The 22136-nt window shown below is 38.8% G+C and overlaps 2 protein-coding genes across 2 annotated transcripts in view; one reads left to right on the forward strand and one right to left on the reverse strand.

Moving 5' to 3' along the window:
• Window positions 1-294: 294 nt before the first annotated feature.
• myl13 (myosin, light chain 13) lies at window positions 295-3740 on the reverse strand. The gene is made up of 5 exons (XM_034137899.1): window positions 3601-3740; window positions 2075-2102; window positions 1513-1662; window positions 807-980; window positions 295-707 (listed from the first exon to the last, which is right to left on the reverse strand). Exons 1-5 carry the CDS (start codon window positions 3709-3711, stop codon window positions 601-603), a joined length of 570 nt encoding a protein of 189 aa, XP_033993790.1. The 5' UTR covers window positions 3712-3740; the 3' UTR covers window positions 295-600.
• A 12367-nt stretch (window positions 3741-16107) lies between these two features.
• The window catches only part of pth1r (parathyroid hormone 1 receptor), a 46629-nt gene continuing 40600 nt past the window's right edge, over window positions 16108-22136 (forward strand). Inside the window, exon 1 of the mRNA XM_034137545.1 lies at window positions 16108-16173. Within this exon, the coding sequence (XP_033993436.1) occupies window positions 16108-16173 (66 nt within the window). The remainder of the gene's footprint in view (window positions 16174-22136) is intronic.

Genomic DNA, 22136 nt, shown 5'->3' on the forward strand with positions numbered 1-22136 from the left:
ATATTTATTTAATTTATTTATTTACAGTATATTATTTGAATTTTGTATTTCTTTGGGCTTATTGATGAACAAGTATTTTAGATTCTGCCATTTTGTTTAGGTTGTTGAACTTCAGACACTGATTTAATAAGGAATTCATCTTTTGTCTCAGGCTTTCATACTTCACATGTTTGCTTTTAGTAAAAATACTTAATAAACTATTAAATATGTGCCTACTGTAGGTACAGTTTATTAGCTACACCTAGCTCAAACGGCAATCTTATACACTGGGTTGTTTTGACAAAGAGAACACAGTCAAATTGAATGTATTTATTCACTATGATCTTCAACAATAACAGGGGTAGGGTGCAAAGTGTGCACTGAATCTACATAAGCCATCGTAGATAAACAAGGTGAAATATAATGAGTTGTAAATTCATCAGAGATGCATGGAAATTAAAAATATACACGATGGGATTTACAGAAACATAAAGATATTGCGGCTAAGGATTCAGGGATTTCCTGTTGAAGGACAAGCGAACTAATTACAATTCCTTTTGATTTGATAATGAGTGATGCATTACCAGAATGGCAATGAAGTTTAATACGCTTGTACCCTTTTTAGGAGGCCATAATGTATTTCACAAAAGCTTCATAATTGATGCATCCGTTAGCATCCTCCTGGTTTTGCATCAGTTGATCCACCTCATCTTCCCTCATCTTCTCCCCTGTGGAGCATTAGAAAGAAAACAGTAGGACGGTTAGCGCAGCATGCATCTTAATAAGGATCGCTTTTAAAAAATAATTATGAAAACTGTTTAGCTCACCCAATGTTGCCAGAACATGTCTCAGCTCAGCTCCCATGACTGTGCCATTCCCCTCTTTGTCAAACACCCTCAGACCCTCCACAAAGTCCTCATATGTACCACAGTCCTTGGCCTTGCAGATGTGTTGGTGCATGGGCAGAAACTGGTCAAAGTCAAGCATCTTGGTATGCATGTCTGTGTGTGAAAAAGTGGTTTTACCAAAGGAAATTAAATCTGCGCAGGCTGCAGTTCTGACCGATGTTGAACTTAATTGTAACCTTTCTCCGTTTTCCACAGATCTGCATTTGAACCAGAACTGTGCACATCAGTGGCGGTTCTAGACCAACTTTACTGGGGGTCCAGGCTGGGGCCAGTTATTTCATGAGATGGGCACAATACAAGCAGGTTAAAAAGACAAAGACAGCATAAAGTAATTCTGTAAAATAAACATAAAATACGGTAATTGGTATTTGTTTTTGTAAAGGTATTAGTTTTAGTACAGTTACGTTAAGTTTAAGTTACAGTCCTTTGTTTCAGTCATTTTTTTCATGTAAAGTATTTGTTTTAGTAACTTTAAGTGACAATTTAATTAAAAAACATAAATAGTATTTGCTTTTTTTGGAGGGGGGCCACAGGGGGGTCCCTGGTCAGTGTTACGGGGGCACTGCCCCCTGTTGCCCAACCCCCCCCCTTGAACCGCCCCTGGTGCACGTAGACATTGACCCACCTTCAACCTTTGGCTTTCCTAGGACATTCATGATCTCTGTGTTGGTAGGATTCTGGCCCAAAGCCCTAATCAGATCACCACACTGGGCGTAAGTGATTTTCATCTCGTTGGTTGCTGTTGTGTCAAACAGCTGGAATGAATATTTGAAGTCTAAAATCACAAAGAAAAACAGGTGATTCCTTCTGATTACTATTCAGTTCATTGTGATCCAAGAATGCATGCAGAATCTAGAAATAAGGCCTTCAATATGCTTCAAAGTAATCATGTGTAATGACATCGATGAGGTAAAAGCCCTTTTCTAGAAGAAGAAGCAGCCAGAAAGAATCCATCCCTAATGGGTACCACTCGAAAAGTGCCTTAATCTTTTTTAAAAGGGATCTACTTTGTTGGAAATATTTACTTTAAAATAATATCCCTGATCTGTTGTATCATCAGCTGTTGCCTTGCATTTCTCACACACTAATAGAGGGCACGATCACACAAACCACTCAATCCATCTATAAATAGCTGACACTCCATGCAACACAAACAACAACTACAACAACAACAACGTCAATCTTACCCTCAATTTGCTCTGGGGTGAATTCCAGCTGAAAGGAGACAAAGCAAACCAGGCGGTTAGATGCTGCAGGTCATGCGTGATTATCGCAGTTCACAAGGCAAGTCAGTGAAATGTACAGCAGAATACATTCATAAAAGAAACACAGAAAAAACTATAAAATGTGACCTCTGGCCTGACCTTTGTCGTTACAGCGCTTATCCAACAGATCAAGTTACATTCTGATCATAGTGTGTTGTTTATCGGTGACCTTCAGTCGGATGCCTCCTTGTTACAGTCCGTCTGCTACTGTCTGCCTCGTTGGAGTTTATTTTTAGTCGCAATATGTGGCGATGAATGTTTGATACTGTTAACACCATCCGGAGGTGACATTTTAACAAAGCTTCATAGAGCTAGAATGACATTTAGGTCAATACATTTAAAGTTTATGATAATGTCCTGTGACGTTTGGATGCACTCACTTTAAGCATAATTCATCAACCACTTTTCGTGAGAAACATGAGGTTCAAAACGTTCAAAATAACCTTGTTTACAACTTTATCATCACTCTATATTCATTATTTCCAGGGACTCTTCAAGACCAACACACACTTTTAAAAAGTGGATATCAAAGAGATGTACAGTAGTATCAGAATGAAAGGACAAAGCAATTGTAAAATAATCGTTGTTTGTTTAACATGTGCACTATAGCAGAGAAAGAGATGTCAAACCAACTTCTAACATGGAAATTGAATAATAGGTCTTAAAATATATTATTGTTCTTAATACCCATGACAAATGATGACTATTTATACTGTATATGTTGGCCTCTCATCAAATAGTGCCCATAGTTTCTATCTGATGTCTGGATTTATAAAAACCCCAGCTCCTAGTAAAAATATTATCCAAACACTTATCTAAGCTCGGTCAGAGAGGGATGACGATGGATGCAATTATCTATATTTTTCTTCCTTTCCAGATTTTCCAACCACTTGCCCTCAGAGAAATGGTGCGGGTGGTCTGCTATTCTCAAACATAATGAAATCATATTTTGTGGCTTTAACCAAGCTCCATTATAACAAAGAGACTCCCCTCAAACAGGAAAACATGTATCCATTGAGAAGGGGCCCAGTCAGCAGAAGGTCTTTCCATGATGTCTGGTATCAGTTTGTTTCTGAATCCCCCCGACAAGAAGTCACAGCTTTACACAATTTACAATGCATGTTTGAAGTTTAATGAAGCGCTGAAATAACTATAATTGTTATACAAATTGTGAATATAACCTTTCATGTGGCTGTACACTCCTGTTTCACTTGCACTGCCGAATTTAAGTCACACGGGGTCTCTGATGCTCTTTACACACCAGCTTAGCTTTCAAACAGACCATTGCTGTGAAATCTCATTATTAGTAACATCTCATAGTAAGTATTTACTGGTTAAGTTTAATTTTAAGTGTGAGTAATTATTGGTTAATTAAAGACCAAAACACTCCAATCTGTCTAAAAGCAGATCTACAATTGCTCTGCAGTGCTGTTTTTCTCTTGTTTTACCGTGACTGTTGCAGGGTCAAACACCGGGGTCTTAGGGCGCTCTGGCTCTGGGGGTTTGGGGGCTGCTGGTGCTGCTGCAGGTTTCGGCTCGTCTTTCTTCTTCGGGGCCATCGCAAGAATTCAAAGTGGAGGAAAGACACAGCAGAGGGGTACTGCGGTTAGATGTGGCCCATTAGAGGTGATGTCCCTTTATCCACTTTCCACAGGTGTCATGTCCTCCACAACCCCCCCCCCCCCCCCCCCCCCCCCCCCCGCCCCTCCCACAACGCCCAACCACACTGCCAACAATACAGGGTTGACTATAAAAGGATGTGGCTTTGTGCTTCTATTTAAGACAAAGGTTGCCATTGTGCGTGTACATCATCAGGATATGAAAGCTCCTACGCCTGGGAGCTTCTGATAATCAGGCTATTTCCATCAACATTAGTGAGACCTTGGTGTGACCTCTGCGATCCTGGACAGTTGACCGTGTTCAGTGAGGTGTGGTGGTTATTAGTGAGTAGTGAAGACAAAGATGATTACTGGACAAGAGGGGGTGAAGATGTTGAAATGACAGAGCAGTAATGCTGTCTGATGGGAAGTGGGAGCTACAGTTCCAAGCAATTATCCTTGATTATTATTAAATATCGCAACCAATGACAGAGCAGTATTCGCTGTGCCCATGCTGTGCCAAGAGACACGTTTATGATTATAATTGATCTGGTCTGATCATAGGGATTTGCAGAGCAATAAATACAAATCTGCCGGCTTAAATAGGATTCATAGAACGCTGTCACTGTCTGATCCCTGGCTTTCGAGCGTTGTTATATGTGAACATGCCTCTCTAAAGGCTGGGCATCAACAACACAGTGAGGAAAGTACCTAGAAAGAAATCTAGGATGACACTAAGTGCCACTTGCTGAAGCTGCCATTCACACTTGAATGGACAAGAGCTTTGTACACAGAGTGGCAGCCAGTGTGGTGTTTCTGGTGTTCACATTGTTTTCAAATAAAGCTCATGTGAGTGTAACCAACCCAAGCAAACATTCAATTGATTTGCAAATCAATGTAGAGTGCAGCAGCCAAAGACCACACTTCTTGCCATGCTAGATGATGAAGATGATGAAGATGCACCTCCCTGTCTCTTTTTAAGCCTCCGATTTGCTTTCTCCAAAACTTGTTGCCAAAACTGTGAAGTCCTTGCATTTCCTGAGGCCAAGTTGAAGGATCAAATACTAATAAATTATCACATGACTTGAAGTAATATCTGAATTCAATTTCTTCAGTGAACCGTTGTAAAGCTCGTTACAATTTCATGAAAGCATCTGAAGTCATAAATTATACCCCAATTACCATAATTATGAGAGCTATTAATTAAAACCGATCACTCATCAAAATATTGTCTACGTAAGTTACAAATATTTCCCCAATTTTTCCACTGCTGTTCTCTATTTGTGAGGTGGGTGCAGTAAACAGTATGGATTGAAAAATAAATGTTTTGATTTATGTGTGGGTATCTGAATGCGCATCTGCATTGAATATATAATCCAAAAAAAGAGAAAACTATTTCTTTCTTGTATCAAGGTGCCAAATGAATGATTTCCGCCTCTATGTATTGAAAACGTTATAATTACACAGACTTCAATACATCCCTTTGTCTTTGCACAACCTTTTCATCTGCTCTGGGCTTCCATCCATCCCTCATGTGACAAAAGAGGCAACCAATCAAAGCAACAGTGGGAAATGGTGAGTATTGTCAAATCGAATTTAGTCTGTGAAGTAAAAGCATGGCCTTCAGCAGCATTTGTTGATTGTGCTATGCCGCACAACATACATCCCCCTTATCCATTTGCCTTTTTACTTTCAATGCCAGCATTTTTAGAGGAGGAGTTTTTATAGTCCTTGTTCCTAAATAAAAGCAAATACTTAAAAGTCAATATGAGCTTTGAATGAGCTATGATACAGCAGGTTGGGAAAACAACAACACTAATTGGGGGCCTGCACAGAATAATATCACTGTGGTAGTGATTATATAGTTGTATTCATGATTTAGACAAAATCGACCCACATCTTTAAAAGCTAACTGGAGAATTAAATTACAATTCTATGGGATGATCTATTCAACTACGCCAGCCTAAATAAAGCCTTATGGCTTAGGAACAAGTTGGTGAATTAGCATGACCTGTCAGGAGCAATATGTGCATCAATGGTGTCGAGATTGTTACACTCGGAGAGGCTATTTAGTATGCTATATATATTTTAGTTTGCTGTATGATGTCCTTTTGTTGTTCTGTTGTTTATGTTTTTATGTCTTCATGTGGAACCTACTGCTGCAGGTCTCCCTTGAAAAAGAGATCAATGATCTCAATGGGATTTCACCTGGATAAATAAAGGTTTTGAATTGAATTGATATCATTGTAGATTTGCAATTATTCATTAATGCATCAGAAGGCACTCTAAGATAATTTAAAATAGAGAAATAATCAGGCTGCCTCTCTTGCTCCCGCTCCCTGTGGCCTGGTCGGCCGTGGAAGAGAAGGCACATCGGAGCATAAAATATTTACCAGATTAGTGCGTACTGGAGAAATAATAGTCATGACTGCGGTTGGTTCCTCATTATTCTCAAACAGCACATGACTGAAGTGGTCAGTGTCTGGCTGGAGCTAACCTACATAGAGACACAGACGGAAACTGTGTGTGTCAGTGCGATTATAAACAGATCCAGCCCCACATAGCTCAGCTCCAACCCCCCTTTAGATCCTACCAGGTGATTGCCATTGACAGCCTGCGGCAACAATTCAAGACATGACCAACCACACAGTCAAGTTTTTGAAACATCCAAGACCTGCCCAATTTGCTATTTTGGAGTTAGTATGTTAATCTGCCTGGTATGTACCCTGGAAAGTCTCCAATTTGTGTACAATACCGATTGTTACTTGGAACCATCAGATGACCTTGGATGCAGCTGTAGCCTTTGCGGTGTGGGGCTGTTATATAATTGGGAGTGCAATTTAGACGTGTCACAAAATAAAATCATTACTCAAGTATCCAAAGTATCACTGCCATGTAGTTCGATTCTGAGGCGATATATTTCACCCTGCAGTATGTGCTGTTTATGGGTCCCAGGTGTGAAATCCAGTTAGGCAAGATACAGAGAACCCTATTTTCAGAAGGAGAACGATGAAAAGGAGAAACACTCTGAGATTGAAAGTAGTGCCCCCTTCCTGGTAGATGGAAGAAATGTAAATCTCTCAGCCAATAGCTACACTACATATAAAGGTTTTTGTTTGTTTTTAACTGCATGTTGTCATGGATCCATAATTGGAGGTTTTGTATGAATTATAATAATAATAATAATAATTCATTTATTTTATATAGGCGCCTTTCAAGGCTCTCAAGGTCGCCGTACAAACACATAAAAAACAAGATACACAATACATAACACCAGCATAAGAAACATAAACAAGACAATGCAGTATATAAATCAATCAAATAAATAAAACAGAGGATGTGTGATGGGTAATGATCAGGGTGGATATGCAAGTGTGAAGAGATGTGTTTTGAGACGTGATTTGAAAATGGGGAGAGAGTCAGTGTTGCGGATGTCATCTGTTGACCTCTATTTCCTTTCCTTTTTCCAATTTCGTTTTAGCTATATATTACAATTCCCCTGAGTTAGTTGGAGGGTTATTCGGATCACCTCTCCTGCAGGGTGTGGGGACTGGCTCATAATTAAGAAATTAGACAAATTTGGTGCATTTCCTCTCACAGGATTTCTTTGCTGTCTTAACTTTACTGATTGAACATACTGAAACCTAGCTGGAGTAATTATTAAACACCTTTACGCTATGTTATCTGCAAACACGGAAGATTGTAACACTATTTGTGGCTGTTATGTTAGTCATGCTTGACTAACCTAATAGCCACAGTAATAAACGAGATTTTGTATTATATAGCTCCATTATTTATTTATTGGTTTATTTGGATCAAATACCTTTCATATAAATCTCCTTATAACAAAATAGATGTAGTTCTATTGTGAAGGCAAATGAGATTTGTTTCTCAGCAAGTGTCATTTTTATGTGGTTGGTTTAAATGTTTCTCCTCCCAATAAGGTGTTATGTGAGGAGTCATTACTCCACAGGTGTATGTTTTATAATTCCCATTGACTGACAGAAAATAACTGGCTCTGTATTCCTCTGTGTGGAGCTGTGGTGACATCCACTGTGATCATTTACCAGCACTCAGGATATGTGCGTTCATGCCAATGCTAAAACTAATAAGGTGGTTAATACGCCAGCTGGATTCCGGGTAGATGTGACGTATTCTTTATCAACTCCACAAGGCATCAGTGAAGTGTGCGACCATGTAATTCATCTGTCCCCTGTCCAGCAAGGACCCGATGTGGTATCCAGTTTAGAGTTCAGTGCCAGCCTGTACCGGCTTCCCTCCAAAATAGACTCTGCTGCCATGTTGTTTGGCAGAAATTCTTATTTAGTAAAGATAATATAAACACTGTTTTCTTGGGAGTCACAGCTTGATTTCCGTTGAAACTTTTTTTATATCCACCTTAGAAAACAACATTTATGATGTGTGTGTGTTTGTGTTTGTGTGTGTGTGTGTGTGTGTGTGTGTGTGTGTGTGTGTGTGTGTGTGTGCGTGCGTGTGTGTGTGTGTGTGTGTGTGTGTGTGTGTGTGCGTGTGTGTGTGTGTCAGAGCCAATTTACTGATTTTTGAACTATTCTTGGTTCCATTCTTTTACAATCAAACACCTACAACATCAAACGGTTTTTTTCAGTGTTTGCAAGTGGACAATTCCTGCATCATTCTAAAAGATAACAAGGAACACAACAAGTATGATTCTTTCTTATGTATTTTTTTTTTTTTAAATTAAGGAGGGGGATGTCAGACTTTAGTCCCAGCAGCTGTGCCACAGCGCCCCCCTTTGGCCACATTGACCAGAAAACTATAGCTTTCACTGAAAACAAACATTTTAAAGCAATTTGATAGATTGTTATTTTCTTCACTTTTATCATCAATTATATTTTACCTTCATTGACATTACTTTACACTTAGAAACAAATATGTCGTATTGGACATTGAGATATGTTGCATCCCTGAATCATTCTGACATTTTCCAAGATAACTTTGTATAATAACATCTTCACATTACTTCGCTCATTTGATGAAATCCCCTTTGTGCCTGCAGCTGTGTTACACCAGTATCTAGCCCCTACTGTTTATCTATCTTAGTCATGATTTAGTGAAAAGAACAAAGATATTTGTTTACTGTATGTGTTAAAAACTAATACACTGAATGTGAGTCAGCAGCCCCTCTCCGGCACATGGTGACCACCACACACCACACTGTCCTTGCTGCCAGGCAACTGTGCTAACCGCCAAGTGACTGTGACATGTGCTCGTTTATCTCAAATTGCATTGTGTGTCGCGATCTGTGCACAGTGCAGAGACGGCGTCAAAGTTACAAACAAATCTCTTATCGCAGCTTTTCTAACTGGGCCTCAACCCCACTGCTGCTGTTTCTTATTGATCAGTTGAATGACCGACTCTGTCCATCATATTTGTCTACCAGCCTGCGCTGATTTCATTAGTTGTACTGGGCTGTGAAAAGAAAAGATTGTTGTGGCGATGCATGTTAATGACAACATGAGATGTTTCTCAAACGTGAAATGTCAAATTCAATATGTTCTGTATAAGGAGTCAGGTAATATAAACTGTCATTCATGAAAAGATTGACATATAATCATTAAAATGTGAAATCATTTTTCACATCAGACATGTTTGTATGCATTGGCTATCACTGGCTGACAGTTTCAGTGTTTTTATATAAAATGATTCACAACAATCTGAAGAAATTGAATCCTCTGCACCCTATCCAATTTCTTTTTATTGCTAACCTAACCTAACTTGATTATGCACACATTGTTGTTATTTTCATTTGGTTACCCCATTCATGTATTGTACAAATATGCATAGACACAGCTAGTTAAATCTAGCATATTGTTCTTTATTATACATTTTTCACGAGGGACTTTGTTAAGCATCAGATTAAATGAGAACACACAATTTAAACAGCATTCTGTTATTGAAAGTTAATGTGTGATCTTGTTAACAATAGTTGCTAACACAATCCACATTACCAAGCTGTTCTGAGACTTTTCTTAGTAATTTAAGGACTTCTTCTTAAAGCGTTCAGTGAGACCTTTTTTCCCACATGCTTGACATTGACATTATTACACTCTCCCCCTGCTGTTTTTGTATTGGGTACAGTGCATTTTTTTGCCACCACCAATATCTTATTGCAAAACACTTTGGTTTCTTTGGAATTTTGTTAACATTGCTGACATTAAAACATTAAAAAAAAAATTTGTACTTGACATGTGTGTTATGCAACTGCATGTGTTTGGAATTACGGTATTTGTGTTTGATTTATAATTATACATTTCAGAACAAAATGAAGCTGTTTCAATTTAAGCTGGACAATTTTTGAAAGAACACTTGTTTTTATTTTACAAGGTTGAGGTTTGTTTGTATTTTATAGGGTTGAGGATAACAAAATGCACCTCTAACTAAATGCATACTTCACCAGGTGACAAAAGGTCTGCCTTTCAAGCTCCTAATGGAAATACACCCTCTATTGATATCTGTGTCAATCCAGGGTCAATATAATGTGACAGCTGTGAGGTGAGGCGATTCTTTTGTTGGGTGTAGAGGTGAGTCAAAGTTAATAGTAACCTCATGTTCCCTTATCTTTCTAGGCCATACATTTGATCAAAGTTGCCTCAATGGCTTTAGACATGAACGTGAAAGAAGGACGTTTGTAAAGATAAAGATGACCATTTCAGCAGTCTGAATGGCTAACCCATGTTCGGGATGTCAGAGACAGAGTTTCTTTCACCAGATTGCTTCGTCTTCTCTATTTTCGTGGTATACCTATGGGAGAACTGAGTGTGTGAGCTGTCAAGACAATAAGAGTTGCTTCAGAGAAGATGAGCTGATCCTAATCCAACTGGAAATAGCTTCGAGATTGAAATAGTTTTGAGACAAATAAAGGAAATTGGTTGTATTGTATTTGACGTTTACATGTATTGTCTTGGAAACAACACTGGCATATAGAGCAAAGCTCTCACATACAAATTGAATGTGCATTTGTCAAGGCTATGTGGAAAGGTAAAATGTGGGTGGAAAAGTTAAATAAATGTTTGTATGGAAGAAAAATCCAACTGGAAGTATAAATAGAAATATTCATACGTGGTTCTTAAAACCAGTGAAGTGCAAAAAAAAGATCACAGATGAAAACCATCATGTGGCCAAAACATACATGTGCTTTAAATTTATATGTGGGTTTTAACACAGCTTTTGGGAAATGCGTCACAAAGATATAGGGTTTCAATGTCCCTATTCCTACATTCTTGTAGATGGTTAGGGTATATTATATTCCTTGCTTTTTTGCAAAGGAATTTGTCAAGCAAAAATAAAAGTAATATGTCAATAGCTTATCTGATTTTGTGCAATAAACATCAGAGGAAGACCATAGGCCAAGTAACAAAACGGGAAGAAATCTATACAGTAAAGAAAATACAGATTTGATGTCACTGAACTGTAATGTTTGAGAATTTTTTCGCAATCTCTAAGGCGTACAAACCTGTGTCGAACTTCCTTCGTGATTACACTTTTCTCACTTCCCTGAGACCGCATTGGCATCTGACTCCCATCATTAAACTGATCTTAATGAATGAAAAGATGAATCTACAAATTGACTTACTTTTGAGTGGGACTCATGCTTTGATGACAGCTTGCCAAGCTCCTTCTAGGAAAATTACACCATCATTTCATATACTTGGCTGTCGCAAATGACTCATTGAACAAACACCTCTTACAACCCCAGAGATGTTTAGAATTGTTCTCATGTTAATAAGCTCTCATCTGTTTTGTTGCCTGCAATTGGTGACATTTGCAAAGCACAGAAGGTACAGAGAATGTTAATCCTTCCAGATGGACGAGATATGATGATACATATGATGGTGGTGGCTGCAGAGAGTGGTCAAAAAATAACCAAAGATATTTCAAAGGTAAAGCTTCTACATAAAAACAAAAGAGTTACGCTGACAGATTGCAAATGAAGAAGAGATTAGGCATACTTCTGCCACAGTATGTTAAACTTCTGCTGCAGTATTTTCAGTTTCCCATGGAAATGCACTAGGGTTTAATCTTTCTGCTTGATGCATAAGCAGATGTATATTCACAGCATATTATTCATTGTCTTTGAACCCAGGAATAACCTTTTCCTGTTGGGTAGAGCCTCGGCTTATTAAGATTGATTACATTTGACAAAAACATGGCTTCTGGAAGATTAATGCACAGAGATAAAGCAACAAAGGGAAGAGAGGGAAGTGGAAACAAATTAATGTATTTATATTCTCACCACTGAACTTGTAACACATGATCATGGACAAGTTTGTGAAGCAGGTACTTAACATGTCACATGAGTAGAGGTAAAAAATTAAAAACGCTAGCGAATGGTTACATTTTTGGTTCTATTTCTGACTGACTATAGGCAAAGCAACTAAGCAGTAGATTGGACACCAAGGACACATTCGGGTGCTGTGGACCCCGCATTTCTCCCACTCAATGTGTCTTTATGTTTTGCTGAAATGTCAAGGCCACTGTGGTTAGGACTAAGACTTACTGGGATGCCTGGTCTACCAGTTTAGCTAACGTGAGCCCCCAAACGGTTCAATTTTGACAAGAAATCTAATGTCAAAGGTCAACTAAGAACTACTGCTGAGCTGCATCGACAAGTGCTGTCGCAACAGCACGACATATACCTTTGGAGAGGGGCTGTGTGTGCAGCAGGGCGATCAGTTGTAAATAACATGACAGGTGTCCTAAGAATAATAGTTTGCTTTCGACACATTTTTGCAGCCCATCTCGATGTGACACGGGTCTTCTCCCTCACATTGGTATTATTCAACAATCTCTATCAACTTTTGTCGAGATTTTTTGTTGCTTTTGTCTAGCTATATAGAGTGGAGGGATGAAGTATGTTCGTAGGCCTGTCCGAATGTTGGCATCAAAAACAAAAGGCAATGGGATCTTTCAATTGGATTTTGGATTATTGCAGAAATTAAGGAATTTGGCAAAACTTCAGCTAAATGCGATTGCAAGGGAAAAAAGGCCAACGTTAGGCTATGAGCGAACGACCTCACAGTTGGATGCACATCACCAACGCCAAGCTAGAGGCGGATTCAAGTTTGTCGGTAAGATGTTTAGTAGTGTCATCTACTCAATTGTTATCAACCTCTGTTTTTTGGACACAGGCTTTGGCCATTAAATAACAAGAGAGAATCTTCAAAAATCCCTTTTGTGCTAACCACAATTCTTTTTTCACCGGGGCTTGTAAATACTAACTATTTTCGAGGTTTTAGGAATCACTCCTGCAGCACTCTATTGTTTGCACATAAGGATAACACTTAACTTTAAGTCCATTTAAGTTACAAGCCGTATTGAGGTTTGAAAAACAGTGTTTTACCCGTTTGTCGTTCATTATCTGTTCAGACACCAGCCTCTATTTGGGTGTATTTCCTACAGTACTGATATATTTAAAGTGCAAAATAAATTGACCAACACTTCTCTCTCTCTATAGATATGTATTTATGTGTATATATTTATTTTATGTTCATTTACTGCTTGAAAATGCTAAATAGGTCTAGTTTTTTATATTTAAGTGCACATCCGGCAGACAGGCCACAGAGCAAGTTAACATTTGATTTGGTGTCATGTCATATGATGACATTGTCAACAACATGGGAACATCACATCCGGATAAATTGCACTTAACAGTTGCTTTGCGTCAAACCTATGCTCTATATTTAGCAGTAACATATGGCAGAGAATAACTTTGCTGCTGAAACATTATTTTCTACGTTTGATAATGCATGTGTAATCTCAGTCCACAGCAGCAGTGCATCTCTGTGTGTCAGTGCTTTCGCAGCTATTTTTTAATTGTTTCATAGTTTGCTGCTTGTTATGATGTGTAGCAAACCGCAGAGCCTGTGAGGTGATTACTGAATTACCGCATTATTCTGCTATCATAGCTGTGGCCCTGCATGGTTTAATAGATGGAAAATTTCACTCATTTTGTCACAGTTAAGTGCTGGTTCACTGTTGACACCACACATTCATAACAACATATTGTTCCCTCAGCTTTTGCAGTTTAATAGAGATAGAATAAGCACTGGTTTTGCATAATACTATACAAGTCTGTTATTGTCAATATCTGCATGATAAATTAACAGCAAGTTTCTGTGTTCTCGTTTGAGAAAAGGCAATTTTGTTTTCCAAAAAGTCGTTGGAAAACTCACACTGTGAATTTTCACACTTGAGTTGGTCTGAAGAGGATATGAAACCAAACCCTGGCCACGAAGCAGCAGGTAGAAAAAGCCTTTGGAATCAGAAAGGGTGCATTTTGAACGTCACCTCCAACAACACTAAAAAAGGACAAACCATTTCCGACTGGAGAAAGACAGATAATCTAATCTAAACATTAATTTCCTGTTTTGTGGCTGTCTTTAACAGCTCACTAAACAGCTTCAACATTGTATTATCGACAACATTGTAATTCACAACTTAATGTAATTTTAGGAAAGTGCTTGTAAACATGAATTTAAACAGACACCATGTTTAAGGGGGATGGATTTCCTCCTGCATTTTAAATGTGATTAGTGTTGACAGTACTTTCTAATGCTGCACTATAAATAAATTCCATAATTCATGTCCTAAATTCTTATTCCTACCCAAGTTAATTACCAAAACATTATCAGCAAAAAGTCAAAGTGCTGGTTGTGCCTTAGATTGTCCCCTGTTACTGAATTATATCTGATTTACACAGATGTTCACGCCCATATTGGTTGCTTATTATTACACATACAGCAGTAGGGTCTGTTTGAGAATGAATTAACGCCAATGTGAATAAATAAGAGTTAAATACAACTGTTCGGGATCAACACAATTATATGAATTTGTTTTTATTAAATGTTTGTACTTCCCTGAAACTGTGCAAAAACACTACACATGTCAAACCGTCCACTGTTTAATTTCCAAACTTCAGAAATGTGTTAACTAGATGCTCAAAAATTACTTAAAGAACCGTATAGAGCCAGTGATAAAAACGGACGTCTCCTGCATTATGTCTCGGTAATCCAATCCTACTAGATGCAAGTTTTGAGAGACTGCAGGGGGAAAAAGTGGTTTGGCAAAGGCCCTGCGATCTGTTGAATGTAGAGTTTGTTTGAGGGGTGAGAAAATATGTCATTTCGGAGTCGTGGTTTATTCCAACGTAAGAGAGTGCGCACCAATCAGAAGCCTTTACGCTCCACCCTACCTGCCTCCTCTCCGCCCCCCTCCCCTTTCCATCCACATACTCACTACTGAACACGACCTGCCTCCTGCCACATCTGGAGACGCTTCCCAACACGAGAAACTTCAACTTTTGTGTTTCAGAAACACTCAGGCGTGTACGAACTGTCAATCCGTCAGGGAGAATTTGGCTTTTCTCGGTGTAGTAAGTAGAGCTTCTTGAAGCCAAGTTGGCGTTTCTGTCTTTCTCTGAGTTTTTTTTTTTTGTAACATTCGTAAACTGTGCCCGTGTGTGACTTTCATACATTCAGTTCCCGTGTCACTGCCACGCTAAATTGTGTTAGTTAAACGTGGTTTCTTGTTAACATGAAATGACACATTTCCATGTTGGGTTTTCTTGAGTCAGAAATAAGAAAAGTGAAGCGCGACAGTGCGTTACTAGAGTCGATTTACGCAAATCAAGCCAACAGATCTATGAAAAGTTAGTCATTTCACGCTCTGCTCTGTGACAGGATTTGTTTGTATTGGTAAATGTAAACCCTGTCTGAGACTCTGCTCGATAGAAGGCTCTGTGACTGCGTTGATGGGGACATGAGTCAGAGAGAATCAAATAGTAAAATCCCACAGCGACTGGTGATGGAGTGATACATTTCGGGCTTGTTTGTGCCCAACACTGATCTAACACTTGGAAGAGTGGACTGGAATAAGCCATAAACCGCACAGCTCCATACTGAAGTGTTTAAGTTAGTCTGGGAGGAAATTTAAAAGACCTAAAAATACAGCGTTGGTTTCTTCCCTACAAAGAATCATTTGAACTTCCCACCGCAGAGCGAGAGCGACATAAATAGTTCTGACATGTGGATGTAATTTCAGAAGAGGGAAAAAAAGACAGATGCAGAGAAATAAAGAGAACGGGCTGAGCCTGAGCATAGTAGATTAAAGGAAATTAAATCGAGGGCAGAGCGAGGCGATTACAGAGTTATGATTTCACAAGCCGTCCTAAGCATTGAGAGGCCAGATGGAGTGAAGAAATACAACTCGCTCCACTTTGAAGAGAGTTAGACATAATAACAAATTTCATCCGAGCATCATCATCCTGTGATTGAACCCCGCGAGGACTCTTGGAGGTAGAGCTGCCTCAGGTCAGCGATGGGATCCTCTCTGCTCCACAACCTGGACTTCCTTCTCATCTCACTTCTCAGCACTTTATGCCTGGTAAGTCATTTTATATTGTTTTATTATACAACCATGCAACATTTAATTTGACTGTGTTATCAAAATAACTGTTCTAGCGGTGCCTCATCTGTGCACACGTCACTGAGAGCAGCATCTCATAAAAGAGATGCTGAAGAAAATATAATGCCACATTAATTTTTAATAAGAAAAAAACCTGAATGTATTTACAAAATTGACTTTGATTTGAATGGAATCTGCATCTCTTGCAAATAAAAGGTAGCATGCTTTTGCAAGGTGTACAATAATAGATGGACAGAAAAGCAAAGCGTTGTAGCAAATTGCTGTCATACTAATCTGGAGTTGTTGTAGTAAATCCATGTTATTATTAGAGTGTTGGAGTTTTGTTTATTGACACACTTATTGACATATTGACATGGGCTGTAGGGGTTAACAGGGCTCCTAACACAAGCTGCTGCAATTAGTGATCACACTTCCATTAAATCCATCTCCCCACTGTTACAACAACACAGTGTTTGTGGAAATCAGCGCCTGGTAACCTAGTTTATGTAATAAGCATGGCTTTGTGTTAACTACAAATTGATTTAAGCTCTCACCTGACTGAACCAAAGCAATTTTGCAGTTGCATTTAATTCATAAATGCAGCAGCTCCTGAACATGTTCACCTCTCTGATTCACAGCTGTAATTATTTACCTGCCCAACATTGTGATTTATAATTGCGCTTTCAAATATTGAAATAGCTGTATCCAGAGGGCCTGCCACACACACACACACACACACACACACACACACACACACACACACACACACACACACACACACACACACACACACACACACACACACACACACACACACACACACACACACACACACACACACACATTCACACACACACACTGACAGCACACCAAGTTGGTTCTGTGTGTGTTTTGGCGGTGGCTGTTGTGCATTCAACAGGCAGTTCGCCCAGGCTCTGAGGTACAGTGCATTTTCCCAGTGATGTGGTCCATCACTGTACCGCAGTGGACCTCTAGGCTCATTGGTTTAGATGGCAGAGGAAAACAATTATAACATTGCTGTGTATTTATAGCTGATTCAACATTTAGTCGTTAAAAGGCTGTGTCTGTCCATGGTGTTTACCCGTTTTTACACTGGTGTTTGCTCAGTCTTCCTCTCTGCAAAAAAAAGTAATTTTCTCTTCAAACTGTGACCAAACTGTAGATTTCCCTGAAAGCTTAAGCTGTGCGTGGAAAGTGTGTATCTCGGTTAAAATAAAGTATACATTTTAAATTGAGACATACAGTTGTCAAACTAAATGGCTGTGTCATTTTCCAGAAGCTCAGCATGTACTATAAATAATATATCCTGTCATTAATGCCAATTTTCACCAGCACAACACCATGAATTAGTTGGGTCCATACATCTGTGTTTTTCATCTCAGCAGGCCTGTTGCAGTGACAGCTCCCAGACAAAGCTCCGAGTCACAGAGCCTTTGTTCAGCGTGACTGACTGCCTCACGTACTCAGTTATTACATGTTTTAAGCGGAAGCACTGCTTTAGGATCCTTAGTGAGCGTTTAATTTCTCCCTCATGACTGTGTTTTGCCCTGTGATGACTTTCACGTGTCTGATTCCTGAGTGGAAGGACTACAGTTGTATCTGTCTACCATAGCCAAGCATTATGTCAGCACTGTAAATGCTGTCATGTCTTGTAGTGCACAAGGCAGTTTTTACCAGTTTGACTCCATGTGGAAAATATCTGTTAACGACATTAGCGACATTAGCCCAGAAACAGTGGCTTAGTTCCTCAACGTGGCGGGAATGTCTTGATTAAGTATCTATGTTGCGTTGGACCTTAACATCGAACAACATTACAATAGAAGTTTACAGTTTCATCAAAATTGATGAAAAAGTAGAGGATGTGGCATAACAGGCAAATATATCTTTAAAAAATATATATTTCCTCTTCAAAGTATCATTCAAAAGCCTTAACATTTCATTGGCCCTAAAAAGCACATAGAGCCCCCCCAGAATAACGCTTCTGAGTAGCTTTAGCCAAATAACCCTCTATGGAATTTCATAACACAGATTAGAGTGCGGGATAATCTCGTCTCAATCTGTCTGTGGTAATTAGGGCCAGCAGATTACTTCCCACTAATTCATGTTGGTGCATTTGTGAAACGTGCTCCTATATTACAATTTATTTTTGCAGGGCTTTTTAACTGATCTCTTGGAGGAATTATTATAATTTCTTTCCCACTTTTGGGAGTTTGCATGTGTGCCTGAAGAAGCATGAAATGAAGCATCTCCTTAAATGTATTCACTTTTAATCACTCGTTCTCTGCAGGATCATGCAGTTAATCACCATGGACTTTCCTAATGAAAGATAATTCAGTTGACCCTACACTGAAAGGATGAGTGATTTTTTTTAATTAATTATTCTTTTTCATTGTCTCCCTATGTTAACATAATGCGCAACATTTTCCATCATAAAATAAATATTTTAAATCTCAAATACAGAAGAGAAAAAATAGATTTTTTAAAAATGCATTTGACTTAATGGGGGATATGAGATGCAAATTATAATTTTTTTGCTTTCATTTTGAAATTGTAAAATAAGTGCTTTAATAATGCTGCGTTATTATTGTCTTATCAGACCCCATTAAGACATGCTTTATTAATTAAATAAACTCACCAACATTTCATACAAATATAAATTGTTGTGCTATTGCAAGGATTTTACGCCCTATGAACACATTTTACAGTTGAGGCTTCTTTTGAAGAAATCCATTAGTGGTGTGCTTTTACGTTTGGCTGGACCTATCTCCAATGGGATTATTGAACATCACAAAGGCTTTTACCTTGATGAGATTGGTCACTTTTGTACTAAATGTCCTGTTAATTTACCAATCAGAGCCCAGCCCCACTTCTAACAAAGACAATGAACACAGTCTATTTATGACTTTATCAAGTTAGTTCAACTTTAGCAGCAGAAGATCTGTGGAGCGGATTGCTAATTGTTGATTAGCTTGAGCAAATGTGAGCTCTTCCCCTGGCGGGAAGCTACAAACCAGGCCAATGCAGGACATGCCACCTGGTCATGGGAATCCACGAAATCCACACCACGAAAAAAATAAACAAGCAGACAGAATATTCATTGATAATCTACAATTATGCGCAAATAAGAGACCTTTTCGAAATGCAGTCATCCACTCTGGAATGAATGCATTATGAGCAATGACTGCTATATTTTCAAAGGTCATATCTTTGACCAGGGGGGAATCAAGTAAAAATGATAATTATCAATTCGATTTTGTGACTCTATGCTTCCTTGGGTGTTTGGATATATCATATTAGAGGTGTTGTGATACTCTGGAATTAACAATAACCGTACTATTAAACAAATAATATAAACATAAATAATTGCAGCACCTCTTAAATCTTACTTTCCATTACTGTTATTGGTTTATTTGTAGTCTTTTGTACAGTTTTTTGACAGACCTGGTTTGTGTATATTATTATACTTCACAAACAAACTGGCAGTGAGCTTAGATCTTGCCCCAAGGTAGCTTTGACATATTGGTTTGTAGGCTGATAATTCTTTGATACTAATCCTTCAAGTGGGAAAAGGATGAAACATTTTCATTATAGCTTTGATAAGGCATAGAGTTATGATTTCCATCCATCAGGGAACTCCCACTGTGTTTCCCATGTGCAGGTTCTGGTTATATGGAGAATTTTAATCGTGTTTGTTATGTGTACCTCATTGTCTGGCCTCAATTCAAAATGTCTGAAAGAGATTTCTCTGTCTAAAGACGAAATAAAAAAAGTTGATGTCTGGTTGTACCGGTATTGTGTCCGTCTGTCCGGCGGGCTGCCATCGTTTATGCCCTTTTCACATTGTGTAGAAATGTAGAAAACAATATAACACACTGTTATATCAGGTGGTGGCAGTCCACTGATTGTACAATTTTATGATTGGTTCTTAACAAGTGGCTTGAAAGAAATAACACACAGTTTCACATCATGCAAACATTTCAAATTATAGCCCTTTTGAAAAAGCTGACAGTTTTTACAATTCTTCATGTTCGCTGCTGCATATGTTTAAGCTCTCTAAAAGAACTCATTGTGATGAAATGATTTATCCCACTGGTCTTGGGTCTGTCGTTTGTCTACAGTATATTAAAAGCTTTTTCTCCGTATTGACATATATTGATCATCTCCACAAGCTTGATGTGAATTAGCAGGTATGAAAGGGGACAACAGCTTGCAGCTCTGCGGCGACGGTCTGCAGACACTTGCACTCACGGCTCGAGTGAAATGTCACATAATCGAAAACACACCAGAAAGTTTACTCCGTCTGCTTTGAGAGTATCATGTAATTGCTGTGGATACATTGAAATCAGCAGGAGTTTCAAACGCTGAAGGGTGTAAGAGAGGCTATTTTAGTGCACAGATGGTAGCCTACCACCTTGGTTCAAATGTAATTTCTCCCTCCAAATGAGATTATGTGGTTGGCAGAATTGAGACATCCTGTTTTGCAATTTAGTTTTACAGCGCGTTATGTGGATTTAAGCAGCATGGAGGTGTAAACTCTGTATCAGCTGCTGTACATGCAGTAGATTGTGAGTCACTTCTGTCGTCACTGGTCAGTTAACATGTTTGTCTGAATTTTCCCTGGGATTAGTCTGGGATTGAGCTCACAGAGGCAACTTGTATTGGGAAAATACTTTTCACACACATGTCATTATGCTGTGTTTTTCACTGCAGAGCTTTACAGTAGCTGAGAGGATTCCTGATATAATTGCAGAATAATCTAATTACTTGAACTTTTTAAATAGAAAGTCATACATCCTGTGGCACAGGTATCTTATTTTTGTGTATTGACTGACACATAGCTCAGTTTTTAGTGGGCCTGTGAGTCAGACTCATAACGTGTGTGTTAATAGGGGAGTCTTCAGTTTCACCAGCATGGTAAGGTTATACCATGGCTGTGTTTGACTCAGGAAAGGGCTTGTTTTCTTGACTTACCGTGACCTCTGCTTTTTCCCCCCTTAGCTTTCCCCTTGAAAGATGGAAGAGTATGTGTAACTCAATGCCACTTCGACACTTCACTGAAAAAGTTTCACTTCTAACAGATTCCTTAATGATGTGTCTCTGCTCTATGAACTTCAGCATTCATAAATAGTTTGACTGTGTACGCTATAAGTTTTGGTTGTTGGCAACAACATATTTTTTCCTTTCTTCTATGCCTTTTCATATCTTGTAACCTTGACGACTTAATGATGCATTTAAATCAGCTTCCTAGTACTCAATAATCCTGTGAGTGACGCATCTTCAAAAGCACTTTGACAAAGATCAGTGAAACAGAGGAAGCAAATTAATGAGGCCAAATATGTTTTATCAAACAACATCTGACATAATAGTTCACACACACATTTTCTTTCCCTTATTTTGGACATGCCATGAATTAAATTAGTTTTTACCTGCCGATGGACAATTCCCAAGTTTAGGCTGAATTCCCCAGTGGGATACGGCTATCTCGTTCAAGTTGAACACCTGGCTATTTGTCAAATATGTCAGAGTTATAGACTGCCTCTCTTCTGTCTGGCTTTGATAAGGTAATCTACATTTTATAACGTCCAATATCAAGATTGTTTTGACTCAAGCATTGCAATAAGAAATTGGCTGGAATAGCAGTATATTGTATCTCAACAATTCTAAAAGGTGGAGGCTGGTGATTGATTGCCAGTGCTTTGATAAGTTTTCTTCTTATGTGGTTCTTCCTCATCACTTACCTGCTGTATCAATATTGTGGTGCAGACTTCCTTGCGGGCAATATGCTTGGAATCTCCGAGAACCTCAGTTGAGTTGACATGTGAAAATTCTCAGAAATGTAGATGCCTTTGCCGTTGACCTACGTTTCTGCTCAGCCCAACCCCCGCTGTTGGTGAAGGGATTGAGTTTCAAGTTTACAGAAG

This window comes from Trematomus bernacchii, unplaced genomic scaffold (genome assembly GCF_902827165.1).
Source record: "Trematomus bernacchii unplaced genomic scaffold, fTreBer1.1, whole genome shotgun sequence".
NCBI classification, from domain to species: domain Eukaryota; kingdom Metazoa; phylum Chordata; class Actinopteri; order Perciformes; family Nototheniidae; genus Trematomus; species Trematomus bernacchii.

Bases quoted from the DNA above. Each gene is read 5' to 3' on its own strand.
- myl13 (XM_034137899.1), bottom strand. From the start codon at position 3,711: ATGGCCCCGAAGAAGAAAGACGAGCCGAAACCTGCAGCAGCACCAGCA. The intron at 2,103-3,600 runs GTAAAACAAGAG...GTCTCCTTTCAG, and splicing joins TTGACCCTGCAACAGTCACG to CTGGAATTCACCCCAGAGCA. The intron at 981-1,512 runs GTGGGTCAATGT...TTTCACACACAG, and splicing joins AGGAAAGCCAAAGGTTGAAG to ACATGCATACCAAGATGCTT.